At 45.7% G+C, this 25,517-nt stretch overlaps 1 protein-coding gene across 1 annotated transcript in view; it reads right to left on the reverse strand.

Annotated features, from left to right (window-relative positions):
• Nucleotides 1–268: 268 nt before the first annotated feature.
• The window catches only part of jarid2b (jumonji and AT-rich interaction domain containing 2b), a 156,113-nt gene continuing 130,864 nt past the window's right edge, over nt 269–25,517 (reverse strand). Inside the window, exons 7-18 of the mRNA XM_080786756.1 lie at nt 21,653–23,243; nt 19,407–19,993; nt 13,780–13,872; nt 12,872–12,990; nt 11,752–11,822; nt 11,245–11,359; nt 10,578–10,683; nt 9,694–9,876; nt 8,255–8,385; nt 5,042–5,228; nt 3,882–3,989; nt 269–3,057 (exon numbers count right to left, since the gene is read on the reverse strand). Of these exons, the coding sequence (XP_080642882.1) occupies nt 2,842–3,057; nt 3,882–3,989; nt 5,042–5,228; nt 8,255–8,385; nt 9,694–9,876; nt 10,578–10,683; nt 11,245–11,359; nt 11,752–11,822; nt 12,872–12,990; nt 13,780–13,872; nt 19,407–19,993; nt 21,653–23,243 (3,507 nt within the window). The 3' untranslated portion in view covers nt 269–2,841. The remainder of the gene's footprint in view (nt 3,058–3,881; nt 3,990–5,041; nt 5,229–8,254; nt 8,386–9,693; nt 9,877–10,577; nt 10,684–11,244; nt 11,360–11,751; nt 11,823–12,871; nt 12,991–13,779; nt 13,873–19,406; nt 19,994–21,652; nt 23,244–25,517) is intronic.

Below are 25,517 nucleotides of genomic sequence, written 5' to 3' on the forward strand. Positions count from 1 at the left end.
CTTAGTTTTAGTCAGTTTTTATTTAGTTTCCACTTAGTTATCGTCAGTGGAAAAAGGTAGTCGACGAACATTTTTCGCCTTAGTTTTAGTCGACGAAAACAACACTGCTGAAGAGGATTTGCATTTTTACAAACGTATTTGATACTGTATATCAATTCTACTTACTCAATATGGGCAGAATATATACAGTATGTACAACGATATGGTTTGAATGGTTTCGTTTGTAAACGTGTCAATCCATATCCGGACAAAGCAACACACACACTAGTTGGAAAGAAATGACAGTGAATTGTCAGTACGTTTTTATTAAACCTTAAAGTACAAACTGGAAAAGTAAAAAACTGTCAATATAACCAACAAGAGACTCTCTTTCCGAGTGGGAGGGAAAGGCCGAGACGCGCAGCACTAATAAATTAAGTTGCCAGAAACCCCACTGGGAGCAAACAGTTCAGACTGTAGAAAAAAGAAAGAAAAAAAACAATGAGGAAGAAAAAAACATACATTGTAAGGGTACGGACACACCAGAGTTTGATTCGGACAACGTTTTTTCGACGATAGCGGAGCATTTTTGTTGCCATTGCGGAGCTTTCCTCTCTGTTTCCATTGAAAAGCATTGGCAGAATCCAACGGGTACTAGGCGTAATCAAACCCTGGTGTGTCCATACCCTAAGGCCATAAAAACTTGACAACCACTTTTTTTTTTATGTTGAAAACACCCAACTCAGTATTTTCATTAAATAGTCCTAAAACAGTTCAGTCTTGTGTGAGGGACGACAATCAACAAACTTGATTATAGGATTTTAATCTTGACAGTCACCACTGGCAAGCTCAGTGCAACATGAGTAGCTACTACATTTTTGTTGAATGTTCAGAAATTAAAATGTAAAAACCCATTTTCTTTTGTGAACATCTCTTTTTTTTCCCTTTTCTTTATAAAAGTAAAGCTAAACAAACAAAACTAGGCTTGGGGGGGCAGGGGTGGGGGGGGGGGGGGGGGGGTTGCTACTCCATATCTTCTTTCTTAGTGATATAAGCAGCACTTAAAATTTATTTATACACTTTTACCAGAGCAACCCTGTAAGCATCAAACTCACATGGATGAAGAAAGGTAATGTAAGGCTGTTTCTTCATCAAGGACTCCCCTCCATAACTCCATTCCACTCTCTTCCTTCCTTCCTCTTTCCTTTCCTTCCTTCACCACAGAAAAAAGGCTCAAGTATTTAAAGAAATTTACAGGATTATTTACAAAAACAAAAAAAAAATGTTTAGTTTGTGTTGGACTTTTTCCGTCTCTTAAACCACTCATAATACATCCGGAAAAGGGAAGAAAATGCAAAAAAATTAAAGAAATAAGAAAAAAAGCAATAAAGGGCCAAAAACAAAGAAAAAATAACTTGGGATTTTTTGTATTTCACATTTTACACTTTGACTAGTGGCTCTACTCAAGATAGCACATCAGATAAAAAAAAAGTCAAAAAACACAAAATAATAATAATATTATAATAATATAATAATTCATGTTTACTGGTACAGATGAAACAAGAGGACTGGAAGAATGGAATGTTAACACGATTGCACATCTAGAACCGGAAAAAAACCTCACGGCCTTTCCGCCCTGTGGGATGGGGGCGCTCCACCAAGCAGCTAACAGCTAGCAGCTAACATCTAGCACGGGCAGCTAGGAGCTAATTATCTAGCGAGAGCAGCTAGCAGCTAACAGCTAGCTGGTGCTAACCCCCCAGATTCTTTTTCGTATTGTTATACAGTAATTATAACCAACAGCACCAAAACAATGGACCTCCTCGCTTTATAATCAGGCACAGGTTTCACTCGCAAGCGAAAGAGGGATCCCTCCATATTAACCAGGAAGTGAGGTGAGCAGCTGTAGCTCCGCCCCTCTCATATCCACCAAGGAAAAGAAACATCATTAACGACAAATAAAGTACACAGAAGACTTCTTACAAAAAAAAACTATCAACAAAACCAAAGCTAGAATTCAAAATAGAACTTTAAAAAAAAGCCAGCCAACAATAAACCAACATCATTGTCTGTCTTTCAAGTTTTTACCTCGCATCGCCAGCCCCTGTATTTTGTCTCTTTTTTTTTTTTTTTAATTGCAGGAGCCGCATCAATCAAGAAAGTAAAACACAAAAAAATATTACTCCTCTTCCTCTGAGCAAAGGACAGAGAGGAACTTTGGGTAACTACTCGGTCATTTAAAAATTTATAGAAATAGAAAGAGCTAAACAAAAACAAAAACAAATATCACCTCCTTGTCATTTGTCCCATGTTCACAGTTGAGTGATGTGTGATTCGGGAGGAGGGGGAGGTGGAGAACGGGCGGTGCAGTCTAGGGGCCAGGGGACGGGGCTGGGGCTAAGATAATAGGATTCCAATGTTAACTATTTCAGTTTAAGGACTTAAGGGCTCATCAAGTCTACCTGTGTGACGTTTACAGTTTAACGCTTAAGATGGACGACTTTTACGACAATAAAAAAGGTACACACACGATAAAACTAAAAGTCTCAAATCATCATCAAAAATAAAAACAAATTCTTCTTTCACGCTAGTGCAAAAAAGACATCTTGCTTTTCATTTATTTTTGTGTTGTCTCTTCTTTCTTAGAAACAAGCATGTCATTACTAAGGGGGGAGGGTGAATAAAGTGGGATATATTTTTTGGGTGAAGCAGGCGGACATAAAAGCTTGGTAACAATTTGTTTCTTTCTTTCTTAAAAATGGGAGGAGGGTGTCAGTCAAGGTGATAGTGATTCTAGTGAAATAAAAACAAGAACATGGGGGGGGGCACGCAGGGTGGTGAGGTGGTGGTGGAGGCGTCCCCTCAGGAAACGGCCGCCGTCTTGGGCAAGTGGGTCGAGGACAGGCGAGACAGGGACACTTCCACGGTGGCAGGGCGTTTGCGGGGTCCTCGTTTGGCTGGCGAGGGCTTGACGGCCGGGCTGGGAGCGTGAACGGGGTCCCCGACCGCTCCTCCAACTGCTCCGTTCTTCACCATGGCCCTACCACACACCTGGTTCACTAAACTATTGATTTGCTCCTGATAGGAGAGAAGAGATCAACTATGTTCACATATTTACCATTTACTTTAAATGCTATTATTATAATCTCATTCTTCATATTTATATTATTAAACACTTTGACTTCTAAACACGAGTTGCTCGAGTTAATTAAGTATAGAACACTTTCCCTGCAATTCGTGAGTTGCCCGAGTTACGTTTTCATTGTTTAATCCACGTTTTTATTCAGTTTTAAGTCATACGGGCAATCCAACGGACAGAATGGGATCTGAGACGCGTTTTGATGACGTCATCGCAAAAAGGTCCGTCGCTATGGCGTGCAAAGGGTTATGGGAAATTCATTCCCTATTGTTTACAATGGGGAAGCTACCAGGCAGTGAGCGGATTCCTCGTCCAGTCTGTTGTTGTGATCGCCGCTATGGAATATCTTTCAACACTACAACAAGCGATTACACCGTTTTAAAGTGGATTTTCATGACGAGCAACTCAGCGGTCGGTGCAGTGGCTGTTCAAAGGTAACTTTAACCAACTCAGCGGTCGGTGCAGTGGCTGTTCAAAGGCAACTTTAAACTAAGGCAGTCTAGCCTAAAAAAGACGTCCGTAAATATTGTCAGCAGTTAACCATGTTAATTCCCATGAGGGTCCAAGAAGACTGCTGGTCCCATTTTCAATTATGAGCACAAATCAGAAAGCCAGCTAATGACTCCCCCATCTGGAGGAACAGGGGATAGGACACTATTAACAGAGTAGCAGTGGCCTATACTACAGTACTACTATACTACAGTACCTCATCGTATCGGTACATAATCTATGAACAGAGTAGCGGTGGCCTATACTACAGTACCTCATCGTATCGGTACATCATCTTGAGGCCTCTGCAGGATTTGTGGTTCTCGACGTAGCGCAGGGCACACTCCAAACAGAAGACCACGTTGTCCGTCTCCTGGACCACCTGCAGAGACATAAAGCAACAGGTCATCAACCCCATCTCCCCCTGGCTGGGTGATGTCCAGTTACAGAGACATAAAGCAACAGGTCATCAACCCCATCTCCCCCTGGCTGGGTGATGTCCAGTTACAGAGACATAAAGCAACAGGTCATCAACCCCATCTCCCCCTGGCTGGGTGATGTCCAGTTACAGAGACATAAAGCAACAGGTCATCAACCCCATCTCCCCCTGGCTGGGTGATGTCCAGTTACAGAGACAGAAAGCAACAGGTCATCAACCCCATCTCCCCCTGGCTGGGTGATGTCCAGTTACAGAGACAATGTGGAAAGGAGAGACACCCGCACACGGCCACTTGCTTCAGAGCATTTATTGAAGCAACGTTTCAGTCTTGCGAGCTTCCTCAGGCTTGAGGAAGGTCACAAGCCTGAGGAAGGTCGCAAGACTGAAACGTTGCTTCAATAAATGCTCTGAACCCAGCAAGTGGCAGTGTGTGGGTGTCTCTCCTTTCCACATTGTATATGCCTCATCATCGCACCTGCTCCAAATTACCTACCGGGTGTGCGGAAGTCATCTCTCTACAGTTACAGAGACAGAAAGCAACAGGTCATCAACCCCATCTCCCCCTGGGAGGTGATGTCCAGTTACACACACACACACACACACACAGACACACACACACACACACACACACAGTAGGAAGGCTGAGGGAGCCTCAGTGATGTGTTGAGTGTCTCTCAAATCCTCTGCACAGGAAGGCGACACCGATGAGCAGCGTTCTCCTCTCCCAAACGTTGAACCGTTGTTTTTTTTTAAGCACCCCAGAGCGTTCCCCCGAAAAACGCAGCGCACACATTGAGTGCTGAAACGCCCTGCGCTAGGAAGAGCACTCCAGGACGTCTTCACTATAGAAGGGCATGTCAGAAAAGCGCTGGCAAATAAAATCATTCTGCGTACACGGCCCCGTAAACTACAATCACAGGCACTTGTAAGTATTTAAATGCCTAAAGTGTAATTGTAAGTGTAATTGTAACACACACACACACAGTATGCCTCACCATAGATAGGTAACAGAGATGCTGACAGGTCTGACAGCGTCTCTCTGATGACTCCAGTGCCAGCCACTTGCCCCGGGGTTTCTTGCGTCCGTCCACGGGCCCCAGGCTCCCGTCGTGGGTCCCATAGCGGGCGGACGACAGAAGACCCGCCTCGAACAGCTGTTGCCGCTGACGCATCTCTATGTTCCTATTGGATGAGAGCAAACAAAGTCAGCGACGGCATGGAAACGATGACGTTACAATGATTGATGGATTGAGAGTAGGGATGTCCCGGTCACGTTTTCTTTGCTCCCGATCCGATTAGATTTTGAGACATGCCGATACCGATTTTCCCTGTATCCGATCTTTATATTTTTTATACAACACTTGTGCCATGTGAGAAATGTACAGTATGTAACTCTAGTCTATTCTGTTGCCGTTCAATAACAAAATATGTGACTACTTTTATTAGAACTATAGAAGGACTATCATTGAGGATTTTCTTTTTTTCACGTCATTGGTAAATTAGATGAATCTTGCAACTACAGCTTATGGAACTGAAGTCAAAGTTAAAACTCTTGTAGAGAAAACACCGTTTGCATGACTTTGGCTATCATTCAGAGACATGCATGCATTGCATAGTGGGGGTTGCATTCCTTTGTTTTCATCATGGGGCTATTTCATGCCTCTGTGACTGTCTTTGTTGTATGTTCTTTGAGACCAAGTGTTTGCCACTGCTGGAACTAGTGCCCCAGGAGGACAAACAAACACTTGAAACATCGAGCAGAAACATGACAGTTTTCACACAATAGCATTGTTTATACATCTTTCTTTGAGATTTACATTAGACACAAGCCTATTTAGACACACTATTTATTTTGAAATAAATTTAAAAAAAAGCTCCGATTTCCGCTCACCCAATCCGATCGGGACATCCCTAATTGAGAGTCTCATGAGATTCTCATCTGCTCTACAACACTCAATCATTGTACTTGAGAAAACTACTTGGAATGTAGGGGCCAGGGGGTGGATTGCTTGTAGAGCAGAGTACTTCTGAAATTGATACAGTATACTTTTAGTTTTTAGAAAACTACGTGGAAAGTAGGGCGAAGGTGATTGATTGTAGAGCACTTCTGAAATTGATACAGTATATATTAGTTCATTTGTTGCATGAGCGTCCTTGGCGTCCGGTCCTACCTACGTGAAAGGCCCCTGTACACTCAACACTGCGTCCAAACAACTGTGGCCCTCACCTTTTAGTGGGACGGCCTGGCAGTCTACATTTCTTGAAAAAATGTTTTTTTCATAGTGATAGCAATAAATGTACAGTAAGTACAGTATGTTGGTTCCGTTGATCCAAGCTGGAACATATAATCGATGTATTGATCGTAACATGCTCTGAAAATGCACGTTGGCCCAGAATCAATTTGGGGGTACTTGACATGACAAAGTTTGGGAACCACTGCTTTAGTACACTGATGCAACCAACTACTGTGCAAGTGAGCGTGTGTCTGTGTATGTCTATAATCCATACGTCCCCCAGCTCGAGTTCCCTGGACCTGTGTCCAAAGGTCATAAATCTCACAGTGTCACAGCGGCCAGGCCGGTTGCAACATCTGAGAGAGAGAAGGGGGGGGGGGACTCAGGGAGAGGGGGGGGGGGAACTCAGGGAGAGGGGGGGAACTCAGGGAGAGGGGGGGGGGGGGGGGACTCAGTGGAGAGACAGGTGGAGAGAAAACGTGGGGGAAAAATTGCAATTATTTAGTGTTATTATTATTAGAAGTGGAGATGAATGAAGAGAAATGGACACAACGGGTATGTTTATGAGTTGGCTGGAACCTTTGCGGGTTATAGTAGAGAAGATAAAAAAACACAAACAATTACCGTAATTTCCGGACTATAAGGCGCTACTTTTCCCCATGCTTTCAACCCTGCGGCCTACAACGGTGCGGCTAATCTATGTATTTTCACAGCTAACGGCCACTAAATCTATCTCTATGGCCACCTGCGGCTTATAGTCCAGTGCAGCTTGTATATGTACACATTTGTTTTTTCCCCTAAATTGAGCTGGTGCGGCTTATATTCAGGTGCGCTTATAGTCCGGAAATTACGGTACAATTAATGCCACCCTTAAAGCCCTATCTGTGCAGCTTCACCTGCTAATGAAGACCATTTAAAATTTCGCCGATGTTTGGAAGAAGGATGGGGAAAACAAACACTCCTTTGAAGATAGAGGACTTTGAACAAAGACTTTGACAAAGATTGCCCTCCCTGCCCGGCTGTAGCCTGGCACGGCCAGACTAACATCACTGCATAGATATTAGTCTGGAATCTCTGTGTGGCATTTCCAAGCGGCAGGTGCCTCTGGTGATAAAACAGATAAATCCAATCACGACCAAACAGGGCCATGCTAATCTGCCGAGGCCTTTTTCCTTTGCACTGGCAGATTTGTTTGGTTTCCAGGTTAAATCGATGTTGAGTAGGGGTGTAACGATACATTTTAACAGCGATACGATACATGGTTGACGATACGATACATGGACGATATTGGTTCATTATGGCGAGATGATACGATTCAATTATTTGAAATCGATACAGTAACTATTTAAAATACATTGACATCATTTTAAACTAAGTAATTAAATTCCTCTTATTCTTTTTTTTCCTAAAAATGTCTAAATACCACGCACAAAAATGTAGTATTGATACAATCGATTATTTGCAAAGCAAAGCGATTCGATACCGATTATTTGCATTGCAAAACGACACGATACGATACATAGTCAATGTTGTAGTTTTAATTTTGATATACACTTCGATTCTTGAAATTAAAAAAAATCTATTTTTCGATGCAGTTACTATCGTTACACCCCTAGTCTCGCGTAGCCAGACAACTATTCCACAATCTCCAAAATCTATATAGAGTCTGGACCTACATGAGCTGAGTAAGGACGCTGCCATTTCCGTAAAATATATTTTAAAATATCTTTAGAGCTTATTTTTTTTATTTCTAATTGCTAAGCAACAAGCTATATATGCTTAGATAAATGTGCGCGACTGTAAACACGAAACGGAAGTGGGAGGAGGCTCCACTTCCGCTTTATAGTTTACTCATGACAGCTCTTCCGTTGCTCCAGACTGTATGATGGAAGCATTTGTAAATCATGGAGGCAACAGTCTGGTAACGCGAGACTATTACACCCCTAACGTTGAGTGTGTGCATCCTTCCTATACCTGAGGTCCGTGAGGAGGGCAGAGATGGTGTTGAGAAGGAGGCTGTTGTCTCTCTTGGACTCTGCCGTGGCGATCTGGTAGAGCAGCTTCTCCATGGAGAATGGCTTGGCTATATGCCGACACTTCAAGTCCTGCACAGACGACGTCGACACGGACAGTATTCAGCTGATGATCACTGATGTACGCACATAACAGTGTTGTTGATTTTGTCCGACTAAAACTAAGACGGAAAAAAATGACTATCGACTAGTCGAAAAAAACGAAAACTAAATGGAAACTAAATGAAAACTAAGCTACGGTATGATGACTAAAACTAAGACTAAATATGTTGACAATTTCATTGACAAATAAAAACTAGACTAAAATGTTAGGAAGGGACGAGTGGACGAGAGATCCAGTATAAGTCATTTTACACCTTGGTTGCATGCTGACATTTTTCAGCAAGTGGAAAAGCAGTCATTACGACGCCATCAAGTCCAAAAATACATTTTAGTCGACTAAATCAGCTGTAGATTTAGTAGACTAAAACTAGACTAACACTAAAACATTCTGCCAAAATCAACACTGCCACATAACCACAGCAAATAACATCCTCTTCAGTGTAATTTAAATAAAGAGGTCCCATGAAATGGCCAGGCTCAGAAAATAAAACGTTTATAGAAGTTTTATAGATTAAAATGTAGCAATTATTCCTCGACAATAACTTATATAAGGTTATTTTTTAATTCCACCTTCACGTCTGTTATGTAGGGCTCATGAGTCAAGTCTATCATTCAGAGCAATAAATCAGTCACCCACAAGGGGGCCACAGTGAGACATTTAAAAAAAAAGAAGAATAGCTCCTCTGTTTATATAATCTAATTCTGTACTTTGAATGTTTTGGTTTTGAAGGAATTTAACGGGGCATTTCAGACCATAAGGTCTTTTGTAACTAAACTATTGTATAATAAAATATATTTTAGATCCCAATATATTTTCATCAATATAGGAGTATATGCACAATATGGCTGCATAGGGGCTACTGTGTGAAACATGAAAGGTGGAAAGTAACTAAGTACTTTTACTTACTGCACTTGAGTACAATTTTGAGGTATTTGTGCATTACTTGAGTATTTCCAATTTCCAGTACTTATACTCCACTTTTACTTCAGTACAATTATTTGTACTGAAGTAAAAGTAATGCATTGTGAGCTTGTAGATCTGCTATTTTCAAAAGATTTTGTACACAGTTTGAACTTGTGAAATGGCACATTCTGCAATATGAGTACTTTTACTTTTAGTACTTTAAGTACATTTTGATGCCGATACTTTTGTACTTTTACTCAAGCACATTTTCAATTCCGTACTTTTACTTGTAACGAAGTACTTCTAAATAGCAGTATTGGTACTTGTAAAACAATTGAGTACTTTTTCCACCACTGGTGAGAGTATACACGGACCTTTGCAGCCTGGTAGCCCAGTTTCATCCAGTGTGGCGTGGCAAAGTGCACCGTCTCCGACACGTTGTAGCCACAGCACACCTTGGAGACGAAGGCACCGGGGAAGCAGATCACAAACTGTCCGCTCCGCTGGACGGTACGGTAAACCTTGATGCCCTCGCGACACAGGAGCTCTGGAGAGATCTGGACGGACAGAGAGAGAGAGAGAGAGGAGAGAATGACCACAGAACCACCGCTTTCTGTTGTTATTCACTCACTCACTCAAACAGACACACACCCACACCAGTGTTGTTTTTGGCAGTACATTTCTATTTTAGTTTAGTCATAGTCTTTGGAATGAAACTTAATTTAGTTTTAGTCGACTAAATATCATACGATTTTAGTCGACTATATCTACAGTACAGGTGACTAAAATGTATTTTGGCGGGCCTTGATGCCGTCGTAATGGCTGATTTTACAATTGCTGAAAATAGCAGATCTGCTATTTTCAGCATGCAACCAAGTGTAAAATGGCTTGTGTCTTTTACTTATACTGGATCTCTTGTCCACTAGTCACATTTTAGTCTAGTTTTTATTTGTTGACAAAATCGTCAGCATATTTAGTCATAGTTTTAGTCATCATGGCTTAGTTTTTATTTCGCTTATATTTTAGTTTGTCAGTGAAAAATGGTAGTCGAAGAACATTTTCCGTCTTAGTTTTAGTCGATGAAATCGACACACACACACACACACACACACACACACACACACACACACACACACACACACACACACACACACACACACACACACACACACACACACACACACACACACACACACACACACACACACACACACACACACACACACACACACACACACACACACACACACAGTCTCACCATGATGTTCTTCTCCAACATCTCTAGTCCAGGGGTCCCATTGGCCTGGAGCAGTGTGTGCACCACCTTGTCCAACTTGGTCTTCTCCTCAGCAGGGACAGAATACCTACACACACAGACACAAAATAAAGTAAAACTTTTGAATTATTACAGCCAAGGTTTGGGCAGCCAAACCGGTGCATATGGCTTCCCCACATTATAAGTATAAGAACTTGTTCAGGTGGGCAAAATACGCCCAAACTGGTACTGTAACGGTACAGATCCAATTCCAAGCATGTCTGTAACTTAAGGATTAGTACCATTTCCAGACTATTTCACAGCCTTTGGACAACCAGCAGACCTGCAGATTGCAGCCCAATGGCCTACCAAGCAGTCTGTAAAATATTGATTGTGTCTTGAAAATGTTGTGTGCGTGTGTGTAAGTGTCTAAGTGCAGATCGTGCATTCCCTAAAGTCAGGGATCAGGGTTGCAGGCAGCGAGCAAATGCAGAATCTCCCTCCTCTCTATCCTTTACGAATAACTTATAAGATGGAGAAATTATTCCTGCTTTCAAGCTGCTTTTTGAGCTGAAAATGTAGGTGTGCGACTGTGCGTGAAAGAGTGAGTGAGTGAGTGAGTGAGTGAGTGACTTTGCCCCCCATGTGTGTTAAGTATAAAACTACTTACCAAATGCAATCAGCACCAGTGTGTAAGTAATCAATAAACGGAAGGCGGTTTTGGTCTCGAGACCAGCATGAGGTAGAAAAGACCATGCCAATATTTAGCCAGGGAATGGTCACCCCTAGGAGAGGAGAGGAGAGGAGAGGAGAGGAGAGGAGAGGAGAGGAGAGGAGAGGAGAGGAGAGGAGAGGAGAGGAGAGGAGAGGAGAGGAGAGGATTTAGACAAAAGAAAGAGACAGATGGAGAGAAAAACAAGAACAATGATTTTAACTAAAAGCAGAGCAATGATAAAGTGGACACAGACTCCGAGACATGAGTGATGTGGTGCATCTTCCTCTTGGCTCATTCTAACGGTGCATAAATAAAGCATCAGACATCCCATAATAACCTCCTCCACAATCCATTCCAGTTGCCTGGGCTGGGCCCGACCGGGAGGAGGAATGCAGAGCGTCTGTGTGGACGTGTGGGTGTTGACAATAGAACAGTAAAAAGGCCACTTCCAGCCGTTCTTACCGGGTACAGCGCCCAGGTGCCGAAGGATGGATCCAGAGTTGTTGGGGAGGTTTGTAAGGTTCCATCCATGTCTGAGGGAAAGAACACCAGAGGTTTACATTTTGATATTTCTTTAAATAATTTAAGCCATTTAGACCTGAGGACGATTCTATGAATGTCTTCTAAATCACAACTGTTTTCTGAAAAAACCTGTGTTTCTATGTCAGTGGTTCTCAAACATTTTCATGTCAAGGACCCCCAAGATAAAATGTAATTGGCTGCCGACCCCCATCTGAAAATATGTTGTTCCAGGGATTTAGTTATAGTCACAAATAATTATGCATTTGGCTTGACCAAACTTCTACGGCAACCCGAACAATTACATCATTAAATTCTCGGATGTTGGCTGAGGAAGTGTAGCGCCCAGGATTACATTAGATAATTGACACTGGGTGAAAACACAGGTCGCAAAACGTGGGATAAAAATAAGAAAAATCAATAAAAATCTCGGATGATACTGCCAACTTAGCCCTTCTGGATAAGGATAGGGATTTAGCAGACTACTTTTTAGAGGTACAGAGCTTTGGAAAAGTGGTGTGATGACAACCAAGACACAGGAGATGGCTTTTGACCCCAAGAGTATTGGTGATCACAGGCCTATGGTCATTCATGACTCGACCATCTCACTAAGGTTGGCGAACATGCGCTGCTTGTTGCGGTTATGTTTAGGTTAGGGTTTGAGTTGATTGTCGTTCTAATGACAGTCGGTCCAATAGCATGTCGAAACTAAAGCCTGTAACCCAATCTCTCAATGCAACTGAGTTCCAAATGGTTCAGATTGGTGCAGACTGCAGGGAAGATCATGAGGGTAAGACAACTCCCCTCTCTGCAGTCTATTCATGAGCAGGCTACACTAAAACAGGCTCAAAAAATTGTTGGTGATGTTACCCATGTTTTAAATGGCCCAATCTACAAGTTTGCGACACATTGTGAGCTTGTACAGTAGGGATCCAGCTATTTTCGATGCAAGCCTTTTATTCCCCCAGTTGAGAATACGTTGTTTTTGTGAAGCGACCCTTGCCGAAGGTCGTGTCACAAAAGTATAAATAATCCTCTTGAGATAGCAAAGTATGGGGCTCACTTTGAAAATGGCTCTGACTTTCCCGTGGGGAATCCACTCCCGTGTGTAATGGTGTCCACCTTCCCATAATGCACTGCCACGTGGCAGTCTCTCTGCTCCACGGTTCTCCAGTACTCTTGCTGTGGAGGAGGAAGAGAAGGAAGAGAGAGAGAGAGAGAGAGAGAGACCATGAACAAAGAAGGAAGAGAGAGAGAGAGAGAGAGAGAGAGAGAGAGAGAGAGAGAGAGACCATGAACAAAGGAACGGACCACGGTTCCACATGACTTCACTTATGGTCACTTAACCCATTCAAAAAATGTCTTCTAAATCATGACAGTTTTCTGAAAAACCTCATGTTTCTATATCAGTTTGATATCTCCCTCATGTTTTTATAGGTTTACTTACAAAGCCTGTTTTATGTGCCGAGCAAATTTCATGATAGTTCAAATTAAACCGAGTCTGTTCCATATTACTCTTCAATGCATGGTCAACAAATCCAATTTTATGAATTCCTTAAAAAAAATAAGTTGACTGTCTGGAGGTAGCCTGGTCCACCTATGCTTTCTATGGCATAGGCAGCTCCCGGCAGGATCCGCCGGGAGAATCTAGACGCAGCTGCGCAACATGAGACTAATTAAGAGAGAGAGAGAGGAAGTAGTGTGTGTTTGTACGTGTTTGTGTGCGTGGGCGTCAATTTAACAAAGGTGCAGACGATCAGAAATCAGCAGAGTGATCGACGTTTGCGCTACTCTATGCCGAATTGAAGTGGACTTTTTTTTCCTCCCTGGAAATAAAAAACGTCTGGGTTTCCGAGGCTAGTCTGGAGGTATCAGTCAAAGTCACATCGGGTAGAGACAAAATGGAAGAACAAATCTAAATGACCGTTGGCGTGCATCAGTGTAAATTAAATGAAACGTGGGCATGCTCACCTCGACTTCTGCAGCCCCGGGCTCCTTGTTAAAGCACATGGTCATGGTGTTCCGAGCTATCCTGAAGAAGTTGGTCAAAGATACCGATTTCCCCTGCAACACAAGGACATCACACACACACACACACACACACACACACAGAGCCACATGAGAACATGTAAACGCCCCCGGGGGTCACAAGAAGTACAGCAGTATAAATGGATTACAGCCTCCCCCCCATTCAGAGAAAGCATAATCAGGTTTATGGCTGGCTGAGAGGGAGGGAAGCAACATACATACATACATACATACAGGTCTGTGACATGAGGTCATACTGTAGAAATATTGCTGGACTTTGGATGAACCGTGCGGGGCAGCTGTGTGTCTCTCTCAACATATGTCGGTGCTTGTATGTGTCAAAGTTTCAGAGGCTATTTGTATGGCCCTGAGAGTGTGTACTGTGCGTGCGTGCGTGCGAGCGTGTGTGCACGTCTATAAGTCTACTCCATACGTCCCCAGCACCATTCCCCCGGACCCGACCTCTTCACTGGAACTCTCCTCCTAGAGAGAGAGAGAGACTTTGAAGGCGGCCATAAATCTGCCTGCTGTGGGGCCGGGGTGGGTGGGGAGGGTAGGGCAGTATGTTAGGAACCCGCTGAAAGATGGCCCTGCTGCTGACTCCTCTTACTGTACACACAGAGCGGGATGTAGCAGACTGGCCCACTGCAGGCTGAGGTTACTGTACACACAGAGCTGGATGTAGCAGACTGGCCCACTGCAGGCTGAGGTTACTGTACACACAGAGCTGGATGTAGCAGACTGAGGTTACTGTACACACAGAGCTGGATGTAGCAGACTGAGGTTACTGTACACACAGAGCTGGATGCAGCAGACTGGCCCACTGCAGGCTGAGGTTACTGTACACACAGAGCTGGATGTAGCAGACTGGCCCACTGCAGGCTGAGGTTACTGTACACACAGAGCTGGATGCAGCAGACTGGCCCACTGCAGGCTGAGGTTACTGTACACACAGAGCTGGATGTAGCAGACTGGCCCACTGCAGGCTGAGGTTACTGTACACACAGAGCTGGATGCAGCAGACTGGCCCACTGCAGGCTGAGGTTACTGTACACACAGAGCTGGATGCAGCAGACTGGCCCACTGCAGGCTGAGGTTACTGTACACACAGAGCTGGATGCAGCAGACTGGCCCACTGCAGGCTGAGGTTACTGTACACACAGAGCTGGATGCAGCAGACTGGCCCACTGCAGGCTGAGGTTACTGTACACACAGAGCTGGATGCAGCAGACTGGCCCACTGCAGGCTGAGGTTACTGTACACACAGAGCTGGATGCAGCAGACTGGCCCGCTGCAGGCTGAGGTTACTGTACACACAGAGCTGGATGTAGCAGACTGGCCCACTGCAGGCTGAGGTTACTGTACACACAGAGCTGGATGTAGCAGACTGGCCCACTGCAGGCTGAGGTTACTGTACACACAGAGCTGGATGCAGCAGACTGGCCCACTGCAGGCTGAGGTTACTGTACACACAGAGCTGGATGCAGCAGACTGGCCCACTGCAGGCTGAGGTTACTGTACACACAGAGCTGGATGCAGCAGACTGGCCCACTGCAGGCTGAGGTTACTGTACACACAGAGCTGGATGTAGCAGACTGGCCCACTGCAGGCTGAGGTTACTGTACACACAGAGCTGGATGTAGCAGACTGGCCCACTGCAGGCTGAGGTTACTGTACACACAGAGCTGGATGTAGCAGACTGGCCCACTGCAGGCTGAGGTTACTGTACACACAGAGCTGGATGCAGCAGACTGGCCCACTGCAGGCTGAGGTTACTGTACACACAGAGCGGGATGTAGCAGACTGGCCCGCTGCAGGCTGAGGTTACTGTACACACAGAGCTGGATGCAGCAGACTGGCCCACTGCAGGCTGAGGTTACTGTACACACAGTTTATTGTTTATTGTCATGATTTGTCACAACTCGAGTTGGCTTTGTCCGCAGCGTAAACGTCTTTAAATAAATACTTTTTGAAAAGTCTATGAGGAAAATTAACTGGGAATTATTTTATGGGTCTCTCGTCGTCATGAAAGGGGGCGGGACTGCGACGCTCTATATGCTTTACTGACTGGAGTCGCCCAGGGGTCTATACTAAGAGCTTCCTAATATATTCCCTCGACACCGAATCCCTGAATATGGACGCTAGTTTTCCATGTAGTTCAAATGGTGTCCTCATACCCTTCAAATGGGACTTTGATCTCCTTCAGGATGATGTCAAATACATTGTCATCTTGTGGGGAACTCCATGTCAGGAAACACAGAGCTCTTTGAGTTGTGGTTATATTTGGACACTTTAACGACAGCGTCTTTACTCTCGTCAGTGTTGGACGTGAGTCATCTCCCTCGAGTCACTGTCCCGATTCCTGAATAGCAGGTCTGTGACTTCAAAGTCTGCTGCATGGACGGTAAGGGGTTAAGTACGCAGAGGTACTTCAGTAGAGGAGGATTAAGTTACAAGAAGAAAATGGGGCAGAAATTAAATGGGATCCAGATCCGAGAGATGCATAGGCGTGTGTGTGTGTGTGTGTGTGTGTGTGTGTGTGTGTGTGTGTGTGTGTGTGTGCACACGCACACTGTGAATGAACACAGAACAAAATGTGACTTTGAGATTATGTGTACAGAATGAATAAATGTCTCATAATCCGGACTTGTCCAAAAATACAAGGAGAGGCACCTGTCTGCGTGCGTGCGACCGTTGGTGCGTGCGTGCGACCGTTGGTGCGTGCGTGCGTGCGTGCTGTATACAGCATGCATAACGCTTCACACAGTGTAACGTAGGGCGGGTCTTCACATGGGAGAGAGAGTGATATAAGACGACCTCTCCGTGAGTTCACATCGAGGCATGTGTTTTCATGCAAGCGTGCGTTTGTGTATACGCCTGGCTGCATATACTGTACTGTTGCGCTGAATTTGTGTGTGTGTGTGGGGGGGGGCTGGAGTTGAGGGACGGTACTAGGGTTAGAGGTGGGCTGAGCTGGGGCGAGGGCTACGGGAGAGAGGGAGGGGCTGAGAGGTGGAGAGGAGGCGTGGAGGGACCGAGGGAACAAGAGAGATAGAGGGAGAGAGAGGGAGATAGAGTGAGAGAGTGAGAGAGTGAGAGAGAGAGAGAGAGAGAGAGAGAGAGAGAGAGAGAGAGACAGAGACAGATAGAGGGAGATAGAGGGAGATAGAGGGAGAGAATGGGGGGGGGAGATCGAGGGGCACAGAGAGAGGTGGGGAGAGAGAGAGAAAGAGAGATGGAAGAGAGGGGGAAGATTTTTTGCCTGTGGGCCCTTTTTACAGAATGATCACTGACCTACATTGCAGCCAGCCAGAGTCAACACAGCTGCCAGAAGGCTGGGGAGATGGGAATACACCTAAGGTGCACGCCACGCACGCCACGCCACGCACGACCACTGACTACCTTACCTCCCCACACACAGCTGCACAAAGCGTTTAAAGGTTGACAGTGGCGCACAAAGACAGATTCAAAGCATTTGTGCGTTTCATCAACAACTAGCTTCCACTCTTAACGGCAAACTAAAACAAGCAAACCTCCGCAACACAACTTAAAAAAAATAAATAGCTTAAGTATAACATAATGGTGAAGTTACCGCCACCATCAGGACTGGGTATAATACCGTGTTAGAATGATAAATAGTGTGTATGTCACAGATTTTTCTATTGGCATTAAAATGACGAATTAAACATATGAATAGTGCAGGTAGAAGGTAATAAACATATGAATAGTGCAGGTAGAAGGTATTAAACATATGAATAGTGCATGTATAGAAGGCACAATCCACTGTTAATTAGGCTGGCCATAAAAGGGTTAAGAAGCAGCACGATATATATAGCAGCATTACACCATTACAGTGTGTTTTGTGTGGTGCTTCACCCAAAGCCCAATTAAAAACACACACCGTGAACCTTTTTTCCAAAGGAAATGGCACAGACATTTCAACAGTCATTAGCATCTTTCCAATTCAAACCAAAGCGATACTGTACACATATTACATGCAGTACATACATTCCCAAACAACACGCTACAACCCTGTCTAGTATTTTTCAGGGAAAAGATTTATATCCCGTGTTCAAAATTGATCCAACGTAGCGTGGTTGTGCTCATTGTTAATACTTTATTAGCTAAATATGTGTCTAGACGTGTCCACTTTCAACGAGGCAGGCTCAGCATGAACCACCTGCACCTATTATGGTCATGTCACTAGAGTTGAAACATTTAAAATATGCTCTACGATACTAAATATTTTGTTTATAAGAATAGAATAGAATATATAAAATAGGGAATTTATTCAATAAAATAAAATAAACCCTGATGGCGTGTCGCAGGTTTGAATCCCAATCCTGTCGACCTTTGCTGCGTCTCACTCCACATCATCAACCTCATTTAGTTTTAGTCACATTTTAGTCGCCTGGAATGTTTTAGTGTTTGTCTAGTTTTTTGTCGACTAAATGTCATAAGATTTTAGTCGACTAAATCTGCAGTTGATTTAGTCGACTAAAATGTACTTTTTAGTCGCACAACGCAGCGCGACGCGTTGTGAGCTTGTAGATCTGTTATATTCGGCATGCAACCAAGTGTAAAATGACTTACACCCGATCTCTTGTCCACTAGTCCCTTCCTAACTTTAGTCTAGTTTATATTTGTTGAAGAAATTGTCAGTATATTTAGTCTTAGTCATCATAGCTTAGTTTTCATTTAGCTTTCGTCGAAATCTTTTCGTCTACGTGTTAGTTGAGGAAAACAACACTAGAGCGATGTCAGCAGTCAGGATCCAGAGCTGGCACAACAAACCTCTTGACTAACACATTGAAGGGTTTTATAGAGCGCTCTCCTTCCGTCTGAGCCGATGCCAGGCCATAAAGTATCTAAATGACACGGATATATCTGGCAACATGACGAGCCAGACAATGAGCCCGTCATTATTGCTTTTCATTAGCCGGCTTCATAAATAAACTACTAGATTGCGCGGCGTGGGAACGAAACAGCGCTTAATGATGCTGCCAACAGGGCCATAAATGGAAACAAAACGGAACAAACAACAAGTAATGATCTTCACCTCCATCTGCATGACAACGTTTGGAGGCCAATAAACATACCACGTCTGTTAAAACCCATTTAGACCTGAGGACGATTATACAAATGTCTTCTAAATCCTGACCGTTTTCTGAAAAACCTGTTGTTTCTATATCAGTGGTTGTCAAACATTTTCATGTCAAAGACCCCCGAAAATATATGAAATTGGCCGCCGACCCCCATCTGAAAATATGTTGTTCCAGGAACCTCCCCAGGAGCAAAGATTTGAGTTAAAAACGTTCGCTCTGAAAGAATATATATTCAAAGATTTGTGTCACATTTAGCTAATAGCTATAAGTATAACATAATGCTTGAAAACACCAAAATGGGTGTAAATTATCTTTTAAAGTTTCCATAAAAAGTTATCAAACGCTGTAGCAAATTGTCTGCCTTCAGTTGCAGCATTTAAAAACTTTTTGAACCAGGCAGAACCAGGGGATGAGCGAGTGACGTCAGGACTTCAGCGCTCTATTACAACAATCACTCTTTCTCACCTTGTAAATACACTTGTGCTGGTCACTGAGAATGCATCTGTCCTCCTCCTCCTCCTCCTCCTCCTCCTCCTCCTCTCCATGCTGCCTGTCCTCCTTGCTTTGTTTTTCCTGAGGGAAGAGCCGCCGACGGCCCGCTTTCACCTGAGCCTCCAGTTCCTTCAGACGGTGACACACCCCGTTGACACGGTGGTGGTGGTGGTGCCCGGACGCCGCCCCCCCGCCGCCGCCCCCCACCAGCCCTCCTCCCGCCAGCCCGTTCTTGGGCTCGTAGCGCGGCAGCGCCAGCCCGCTGGGGCCGGCCGCAGAGTCCGAGTGGCCCTCCAGGGGGCCCCGGCGCGCCTCCAGGCTCCGCTTCTCGCGGAGCACCTGGGCCTGCAGCGCCAGGCGCTTCTCGGCGCCCAGGGCGTCGTAGGAGAGCAGGTACTGCAGGTAGGCCTCCTGCAGCTTGGCCAGGCGGTCCTGCGCCGACTTGGGGATGCGCAGCAGGTCGGCCAGCTTGGTCCACTTCTTGAGGTCCATCACCTGCTGCATGCCGCCCATGTCGTTGATCAGCTGGAAGAAACGGGCCAGGTCCACCTCGCAGCCGCCTGCGCAGACACGCAGAGAGACAGGCAGACGGACAAGATGGACGGATAGAGACAGATGGAGAGAGAGAGAGAGAGGGACAGGTAGGGGAGAGATACAGGGAGAGAAGATGGAGAGACACAAGACATGACAAAAACTCAGTGTTGCAATTCTATTATTTGATAAAAAAAAACATACATACATGAAAATCCAGGGTCAGATATAGACAACTTTAAAAAAACGATTTTCAATATTGAACTGCACATTTGACATAAATGCATGAATTGTACAATTATTTAAGATAGATTTGGAGATATATGTAATGTGATTCACTAATATTTTTACTTTAGGAAAACTTTTGGAGTCTTAACCCTGTGGTTTATTTGTCCTGAAATCACCAGAGATGCAATAACTAACTAACTAACTGTTATTTTGACTTCAACCAAAGGCCTCACTGTGTGATAAACACAGGTCAGAATGGACTGGACGCAGACACAAGTTGTATGGGTTCATGTTCCATTGTTCCCCCACAGTTGAGTACGTATATGTTTTCACAGAGTGAAGCTGAAATAAATGTAGAATTCTGAGAACTAGAAAGACATGGTTTTGTGTGTGTGAGCGTGCGTGTGTGTCGACAGACAGACAGAACCCCCCCCCCCCCACACACACACACACACACACACACCCACACACACACACACACACACACACACACACACAGTCTCAAGTGAAGCCGTTTAAATGTTCATAAAGCATTGATGTCATTGTGAGAAATGGAAGGTGACAGGGCAATCTGGGGGAAATATTGTTTGCCTGGCCCTAAGGGGCCCTGCGGGGCCCCTCGCCGCGTAGCTTTGCATTGTTATTGGCATCTATAAACAGAGAGATAAGACCAGGCGCAACACGGCTGAACCTTTCATAGCTTGGCCGATACCCACAGAGATAGCAATCTGGTGCCGTTTGCTAACTGTCTGCTTTTTGTCTTGCTTTTATATAGCCTGCAGGGGTTCGCGCACACGCACATGCACACGCACACACACACACACACACACACACACACACAGTAATAGAATAGAGGTGTTAAAAGATGATTTGGTAAAGTGGAGTGGAAGAATAACGCATTGACTGGTAGTGTATACAGTAGCTCCAGCTTTAACAGTGAAGATTTCCTCCTTTTTTCAATGATCTAATAATCTATGTTAGGAGTCTCTTGAGATCAATATTCTAATATTGATCTATATTGACTCTCCTCTATATGAGGAGAGTCTCTGGAGATGACAATCTGGAGAGAGAGAGAGAGAGAGAGAGAGAGAGAGAGAGAGAGAGCACGCACGCCTTGGGCAAAAATGTAAGTACATTTAGCTTTCCCAAAATGTATTTACCTTTCTCACTTATAACGAAATCATGTTCTTATGCTATAATACACGATATTATATATAAACCCCCTAACTTTGTCCTTATTAGTTATTATTACATATAGTGTATTCTTTACATTTATAACATACAGCATTGCATCACACTCAGGACGTCCGTGTGTACAATCATTGTTTTTAGTTTTTAGTTAAATCCTGACTTGACACAACTCAACCCCAGCGTGCATGCATGTGTGTGTGTGACGTGTGTGTGTGCGTGCGTGCGTGCGTGCGTGTGTGCGTTGCGTTGCGTGTCTCATCTCGTCTCACCGATGACGGGGGGCTCATCCATGACGATGCCCTGAGATTTGAGGTGCTTGCGTATGCAGGCCAGCTGCTGCACGTTGTGGCCCCAGCGGCGGCCCAGCTTGTGGACACGCTGCACCTGCGTGACGAAGCGCATCTCCTCGCTCAGCTTGCACTCGGGCCGCCAGTCGGGCGGCGGCACCACCCGGCACAGGCCGGCCGCCTCGGCGCCGCGCTCCCTCACCGCGTCCAGGTACACCAGGGGGTCCTGGAACTCGCGGGGCGCGGGCCGGAAGACGGGCGCGTCCCCGAGGGCCGTCCAGCCCTCCGGGCGGCTCCGCTGGCCGCGCTCGCGGTCCTTGTCCTGCTCGCGCTCCTGCTGCCGACACATCTCCTTCTCCTGCTCCCACTCGCGGTCGCGGTCGGCGGGCGTTGTCAGACGCGCCGCCTGGCCGCCGGGGCTGGAGGAGGAGGAAGAGGCGGAGGCCGAGGAGGAGGAGGAGGAGGAAGGGGAGGGGGAGGTGGTGTCTGAGGAGGAGCAGAGGGGGGGTCGCTGAGGGTCTGAGGTAGTGCTGGAGTGACTCTGTCCCCCCGCCGAGGGAGAGGAGGAGGAGGAGGTCAGTGATGACGAAGAGGAGGAGGAGCTCCGGCTGTGAGACCTGCTCTGCTGCTGCGCCTGGCGAATCAGCATCAGCTTGCCGGCCGACGCCCTCTTGGGCCGCTGGTTCACCACCGACTCCCCGTTGGCTGCTGCTGGTGTGAGAGGCGGGGTCTGCCGTTTAGGCGTGTTGGGGGTGCGGGGGGGAGGAGGAGGGGCAGTGGGGGGAGTGGGAGGGGGCGTGTCCCCGACGTGTCCGTTAGAGATGGGGGAGGCAACGGCCTGGGCGGCGGCTTTGTCCTGATTGGCTGCCTTCTTGCTGCGCGTCTCCAGGGGCGGGGCCTGGTGGAGCTTGGCCTTTTTGGCCTCGGCCGCGACGGAGGACTTGACCTTGGGCTCCCCTCCTCCTGCCCCGCCCCCCGTTCCTGCGACGACGCCGGGCGCGTCCAGGCGCCGCTTAGAGTTCCGCAGCCCCTCCCTGCCGAGGAGGCCCTCCACGGGGCTCCCCTGCTGCGAGGAGCCCCGCTTGGGGTCCTCCTCCCTGGGCATGAGGCTGTCGCTGTGCCGCTGACCGTTCAACCGGCCGTTGAGGCGGACACCGGCCGGGCCTCCGTGCAGCCCGTTGGACAGTAGCACCTGTTTGCTGCGTGTTTTTGCATTGCTGAGGCGGGCGGCGGCGGCCGATGCGTTTCCTGAGTTGTCCGGCCTGCTGCCGCCGGCCGCCGACACGGCTGCTGCTGCTGGCTGGCTGTCGTGATTGTGATTGTTCGCTGACGAGGAGGTCGCCGAGGAGGAGACGGCAACGCTGCTGCTGCTGTGTTTGTTGCTGCTGAGTTTGGTTTTCTTGCCCAGAAGTTCTCTCTGTTTGGCTTTGGTGTAGGTGACGTGGCCCGCGGACACGCTGGCCGTGTACTTCTTCACAGTTTTGGACGGCAGGCGGAAGTCTCGGCTCTTTTTGGAGCCGACGACGCCGACGTGGGCCGAGACCGCCCGGGACAGACCGTTCAGTTTGGAGACCTGAGAGAGAGAGAGAGAGAGAGAGAGAGAGAGAGAGAGAGAGAGAGAGAGAGAGAGAGATCGTTTTATTGTTTCATTCCACTTTTGCTTTGGCAATGTAAACGTATGTTTTCTCATATGAGAGAGAGAGAGAGAGAGAGAGAGAGAGAGAGAGAGAGAGAGAGAGAGAGAGATGTTATTGTGCCAAAACAGTCAATATTCCATTGTTGTAGGAAATAATGCAGGAACTGGGTGGTTTCAACTACAGTAATTCCTGGGGGGAATGAAAATGAATGAATTTTAATCAGACCGTTGTTGATGGAACAAAGTACGTCAAGATTCATGCGGGCACGGGCGCGCACACACATGCGATCGCGCACACACACACACACACACACACACACACACACACACACACACAGAGTCAACAATTTGGTGTCTCAGAACAAACGCTATTTTTAGAAACCTGTGCTATTCATTACAGAAATGTAAAAAGAAAAAAGGCGTGTGGGGGGGGGGAGGGGGGGGGGATTACTAAGCTTTGCTTTAGTCAACTAAATATCAACACCACTGTCAACAAAAGGAACAACGTCAGTGGAGGCCAAGTACACACAGAGCTAAAACCTCTCAGTATTCTGACGTCAACAACTACTACAGTGTAATAGTTACTGTACCACACTGACTAGTGTCATAACACACATCACATTTATGTGCCATGGGCTCCCTTACGCCATTTAAACTCGCTCCTTAATGTTATGACTATACAAGACCTGTGTATGTGTATGAGAGTTAAAAGCAGACAAAGAAGTACTGGAGATCATGTCTATTTCATGTGTGTGTACAGTATGTGAGTGAGTGAGTGAGTGAGTGAGTGAGTGAGTGAGTGAGTGAGTGAGTGAGTGAGTGAGTGAGTGAGTGAGTGACTGAGTACAACAATGTGCAAACACAGCAGCAAGATTTGTGAGTTGCTGTGATAGCAGAAGGATATCAAATTGAACACAACCACCCTAAAGACTAATCATTGTGTATATTCCTGCACTATACCTGCATTGAGTGACCTTGGTACATAGAATTTGATCTATTGAAGAGTCTGACCTTCAAATGTACATAATTTTTGTTTTGATTGTATTGCTGTATTGTTGTATTGTTCTTTCTGCTTTGGCAATGTAAACGTATGTTTTCTCATGCCAATAAAGCCCTTTGAATTGAATTGAATTGAGTGAGTGACAGAGAGAATGTGGTAGTGAAAGGCAGAGGGGAAACTAAATAAAAAGGAAGCATGTTTCGAACAACTGGTCTAGTATTAGTGCTAGTATTTGACCATATACCACAAATAAGTGAAATTAAATGAATCTCTGTGTCCATTCAGACTCTCTCTCTCTCTCTCTCTCTCTCTCTCTCTCTCTCTTCTCTCTCTCTCTCTCTCTCCTCTTCATTACAATGACGTCACTTCATCCATCATTCTCCATCTGTCAGCCTTTCTAAGAATATCTCACTGTTGCTCTCTCTCCCTCCATGTTGTTTCATTAAATCTGCTCTCCCTCTCCCACTCCCTCCCCCCATCAAACCATTTGTAAAAGGTTTATGGAATTACAGCGACTGGTGTCTGTGCATGTGTGCGTGCGTGCATGCGTGCGTGTGCGAGAGTGTGTGTATATTAAAACACCACAGGGTCCAGGGAGGGAGTTACTGATATGTATTTGGTTACTCCCATCTAAATGGGCGGAGCTAGAGGGCATGATGTCACTGGCGTGTAATAGAAGACATAAAAAGAGCCATGCAGGGCATGTGACCTGCCAACACTCACACCACCTCAAACACAACATGTTTAATGTTCTGTTGTTACCACTGCTGCAGACCACTTACTTTTTCTTTTCAAACTAAATTACATTTTAAATTAAACCAAAAAAATAAAAAGTACTTTACTTTGGTGAAAGTGCTGCACAGAACCAAGGCAGAAAAGACGCCCTCAGTGGAACACAGGTCTCCCTGCCGTATAGGAGGCACAGCCCAGTGAAAACACTTCAATTAGCCGACACAGGAAGGCTTTTCACACTGGGTTTTTCCGCCCGAAAATCTGAGCGAAATTTCGGACGTAAAAAAAATAATAAGATCAAACTCACTACTGCATGTCAATCACGTTTGAACACTCCACAGCTGTCTAGTGTGGTGTTGGCGACAGGCTGACAGATAGCCTACTGTACTACAGATAAACTCAGTGTGATCTTGTGGCACACACACACACACACACACACACACACACGTCCCCTCTGTCTGTCTGACCATCTAGATTCT

Source organism: Protomyctophum bolini (assembly GCF_963924005.1).
Source record: "Protomyctophum bolini genome assembly, chromosome: 17".
NCBI lineage: Eukaryota > Metazoa > Chordata > Actinopteri > Myctophiformes > Myctophidae > Protomyctophum > Protomyctophum bolini.